Here is a 4,134-nt window from a genome sequence, read left to right as displayed (position 1 = left end):
CGGCAGCAACAATACTACAGCGAGAATAAAAGTTACGCCTTCTTTCTTTGCGTGAACATTTGGGTGGCGTTATGCAAATCTTCCCACATAGTGATGTAGACATGTGGGGGCGTGTTAGAACGAGCCGTTTTAGGTAGGAGTGGCTGACTCTTAACTTTTATAAAGAATATCTCTTTGGATTTGAGACTTTAGTCTTTGCAACTTTACAGATCTTCTTTATGCACCAAGAGCTTGTAACACTCCAAAGAGAAAGGAAAAAATGAAATCGCCTCATATGACCCCTTTAAAGTAGACAGCTAAGCACCATCAAGGGTTGAGCAATCTTCAGCATGATGACAAACACGCATCTTCATGTCAGTTTCTCTGCTCACCTTGTTGGCGAGTTTCTTGTTGAGTTCTTCGGCGATCGCTTCGTTCAGCTGCCGATGGAAACTCCAGGGCGGAATCCGGACCGTGTCCACCATCTCCACCAGCACAAACATACTGAACCAGAACCAGAACCAGAACCAGAACCAGAACCAGAACCAGACCCGAGCCGAGCCGGACTAAACGACACGCTGCGAGCTGCTAGACATCCGAGATCTAACACAGACTGAGCGTAAGTACTGCTAGTGCTCGATACACATCTTTTAGCTACTGATCTATGAATCTGACACTCTTTCAGGCTCTGTGATGAGATTCTGCTGCAGGTTTTCTGTCATATTAAGTTACCTCTCCGTCCCGACGAAGCCTCAGGAGCCCGTGTTTGTGTGCAGACAGATGTTGTCCAGCTGCTCCGGTTTAAGTTATACATTTACACCATTAATAACCCATAATCTCTCATGAGTCGAGCTCACCGAGTGACAACAGCGACAGCTACACATGTGCCGAATCACGACAGCCGCTGGCGGTTTACGGCACTGGCGTCTTCTTCTTCTGTGGCTTTATTGGCGGGTCGCATACCAGCTTTTAAGGTGCATACCGCCACCTCCTGTGCTGGAGTGAAGTGATTTCAGTCTAGGGTATATATTATGGATTCTATATGCTATTCTTAAATCCACTATTCCTAATGGATTTTAAAATGGTCTTTATTATTTTACCACATCCTTGTTTTGTGTTTAATATGTTGCCGATTGAAAATTCATTGCATCCTAAGTTCTGTAATTCTCTTTGTAGTTCATTCCTGTTCATACCTCGGACAGAGTAGCAACACATGATCAACTGTGTCCTTTACTTGGCATGTTTCACATAATCCAGTACTGTGTTTCCCTATTATATTGTAGAATTAAGTGTTTTATGACCCATCCTTAGTCTTGTTAAAATGACCTGATCTTCTCTACTTAAGTTCAGTATCATTTTGCTTTGACTTACCCTGTTTTGTATATATATGACTTTCCCCCTCCATCCTGCTTAGTGAAACTGAAATAGTAGGAGTATTCAGATTAAGTGACTCTTTAGCCATTTTATCAGCTTTTTCATTTCCTGGTATATCAACATGCGCTGGAACCCAAACAAAATGAACTATTATTCCAGCATGTCTTACTCTATACAATATATTCATTATTTCTATAAAGATATCATATCTAACGGTTTGAAAAGTTTGAAGACTGGTAGGTGATGCCATTGAATCTGAACAAATCACTACCTTATTTGGCATCACTTCTTCTAGCCAACTAAGTGCCATCTGAATTGCCACCATTTCGGCTGTGTACACTGATGTCCCATCCGTTAACCTCCCATAGTTTCCCATTTTAAATTCTGGAACATAGAATGCAGATCCAGTACGACCTATTTCTGGGTTTCTTGCGCCATCAGTGTATATAGGCAGAAATGCATAATAAACTGTTCTGATATATTCTGTTGAATGGGTTTTGATATCAATGTCAATCTGTCCTTTTTGAATATATTCTTGAATTTGAAAATCAACTTTAGGTTGACTGAAAAACCAAGGAGGTATTGGGGAAATTGTAACTGTTGGTGAAAATGTAATATTATTCAGTGACATTTTTGCAGCCCAATCCTTTACTTCCCATGCAAACCCTGTTCCTGTTAAGTTCATTGTCTCCCAACCGGCACTGACGTCACGTGATGTTGATACATTTAAGTCTTTTTAAGAATTAAAAGCTAAATTGCTTGTAGGACTATGTTGTGGTGTAGGCTAATACTTCCGAAAAAATATATAATACGCTTTAATTTATGTCAGAATTTCAGTTTTTGTTTAGAATGTTTTTTTCTTTCTTTTATGCTTGTAAATGTTGTTGCAAATAAAATAAACACTTGCAAAAAATAAAAAAAAATCATATAAACTAATATGAATTAATCTTACATAAAAAAATTAAATATACATTTTCTGTTTATATATACAAAGATTTATATTTTGTTTTGAACTCAAGGGCGTCAGACTGATAATTCATCAATTACAAATTAGTTATATTAATATTAACATTTAATATTCTTGTATTACATATTTCATGTGTTCAAATTCAGTGTTTAGTTCTCTGCTCAAAGAATAATGACTAAAATAGAATGTGTGTTTACATTTGTCTTTAAACTGAGACACCTGAGACTAAAAATATATGAATCATCTCCTATATGCCCTTAATTCTTATGTCTCTTGTGTTTCATTGAGGTGGGTTAGTTCTAAGACGGATGGGATATTAAAGGTCCAGTTAGTTAAAAAAACTTAAATGAGTTTATACAATTTAATAAAGAGATTTCCATCATAATATTTAAGACTTTTAAGACAATGTGACTGCCGTTTTATAAGCATCATAGCTAAATGCCTTCCCCTGTCTGGTCTTTAGGCTAATGCTTTGTTTACATACCTGTTCTTCACTTTTCAGAGATGAATATGCAGCAGAGACATCTGCAGTCCACTGATGTTCAAAACAGCTCCTCACAGTTCACCCAGCATGCAGTATATTTTACATCGGGCATTGCTGAGGAAATGTTTAGTAACATTCGGTCTGTCAGAAGTAAATCGGAGGCTGTGTAAATGTCGAGATGTTTAGTTCAGCGCAGCACCTGCATATAAAAGCCATTAGAATGTCAATTTTACACCAGATAGGTTTTTAGCAAGCATGTGAACATTTGGACTGAAATGAGATGTTTAGATGGGGACACGCTGTCTTATAGTAAAAATTACGAGACGTAAGGTTAAATATCAGATGTGTCATGTTGATGGTACACTCTAAAAAAATGCTGGGTTAAATACAACCCAGTGCTGGGTAAAATAGGGACAAACCCAGCAATTGGGTTGCTTTGACCCAGCTGTTGGGTTACCCAGAAGGTTGGGTTAAACATTTAACACAACCGCTGGATCAAAGCAACCCAATTGCTGGGTTTGTCCTTATTTTACCCAGCACTGGCTTGTATTTAACCCAGCATTTTTTAGAGTGTAAACCATATCACTTCCTCTTTGCGTAATGGGTGAGAAAATGTGAAAGAGTTCATTTTTACAAGTAATAAATTCCTAAGACACAATCCTAAATTATTTTGATTAAACTATATACTAATTCTCAAAAATCAAATCTAATTTCCGAGGGGAACATATTCCAAAAGCCAGTAAAGAGTACTGACCAAAAATGACAAGATTGTTTTCTTTTGACCTAATTATTTGTGTTTGGGTCTTTAGGTTGACGCCAAGTTGCATTAGTTTTTAATCTCATATATTAAAAAAAAAAATTTAAACACACCAAAAGCTCTCATTGCTTCGTTCTGTTGTCTGGGAACTCCAATTCCCATCATGCACGTCGTTACGCGCTGAGCTTACGCCACCACGCCACCAGCTCGCGCCAGCCAATGGCTGCATTGTTGCTATGACATCTTTTATTTTTAGCCTTCTGCAGCACAGCCTCGCATATGGAAACATTATTTCGCCAGATTATTTAGAGACGAAGTGAATAAACATGCCTCAAAAATATCAAATCAGCATGATTTTAACATTATGGATAATAACATAAATAGTATTAAAATCAGACACTGCTTTATGCGCCTGTAAAATCGAGTGTTATATAATTGCTATCAAGTTTAAATGAGTTTAGAGCGCTTTAACCCACTAGTGACCGCTTGGGTTGAATTATTGCGCAAGATCTAATCAGTAAGTAGTTCCAGCTGGAAACGCGTCACAGCGCAGGGCGGAGCGATATAAATGCG

At 37.9% G+C, this 4,134-nt stretch overlaps 1 protein-coding gene across 1 annotated transcript in view; it reads right to left on the bottom strand.

Annotated features, from left to right (window-relative positions):
* The window catches only part of polr3h (polymerase (RNA) III (DNA directed) polypeptide H), a 6,774-nt gene extending 5,828 nt beyond the window's left edge, over positions 1-946 (bottom strand). The window contains exon 1 of the mRNA XM_016258696.1: positions 372-946. Within this exon, the coding sequence (XP_016114182.1) occupies positions 372-482 (111 nt within the window). The 5' untranslated portion in view covers positions 483-946. The remainder of the gene's footprint in view (positions 1-371) is intronic.
* Positions 947-4,134: the final 3,188 nt, after the last annotated feature.

This window comes from Sinocyclocheilus grahami, unplaced genomic scaffold, assembly GCF_001515645.1.
Source record: "Sinocyclocheilus grahami isolate Dianchi unplaced genomic scaffold, SAMN03320097.WGS_v1.1 scaffold1728.1, whole genome shotgun sequence".
In the NCBI taxonomy this organism is placed as follows: Eukaryota; Metazoa; Chordata; class Actinopteri; order Cypriniformes; family Cyprinidae; genus Sinocyclocheilus; species Sinocyclocheilus grahami.
Note: the sequence above shows the minus strand (reverse complement) of the source record. Positions and strands in the feature narration are given on the sequence as shown.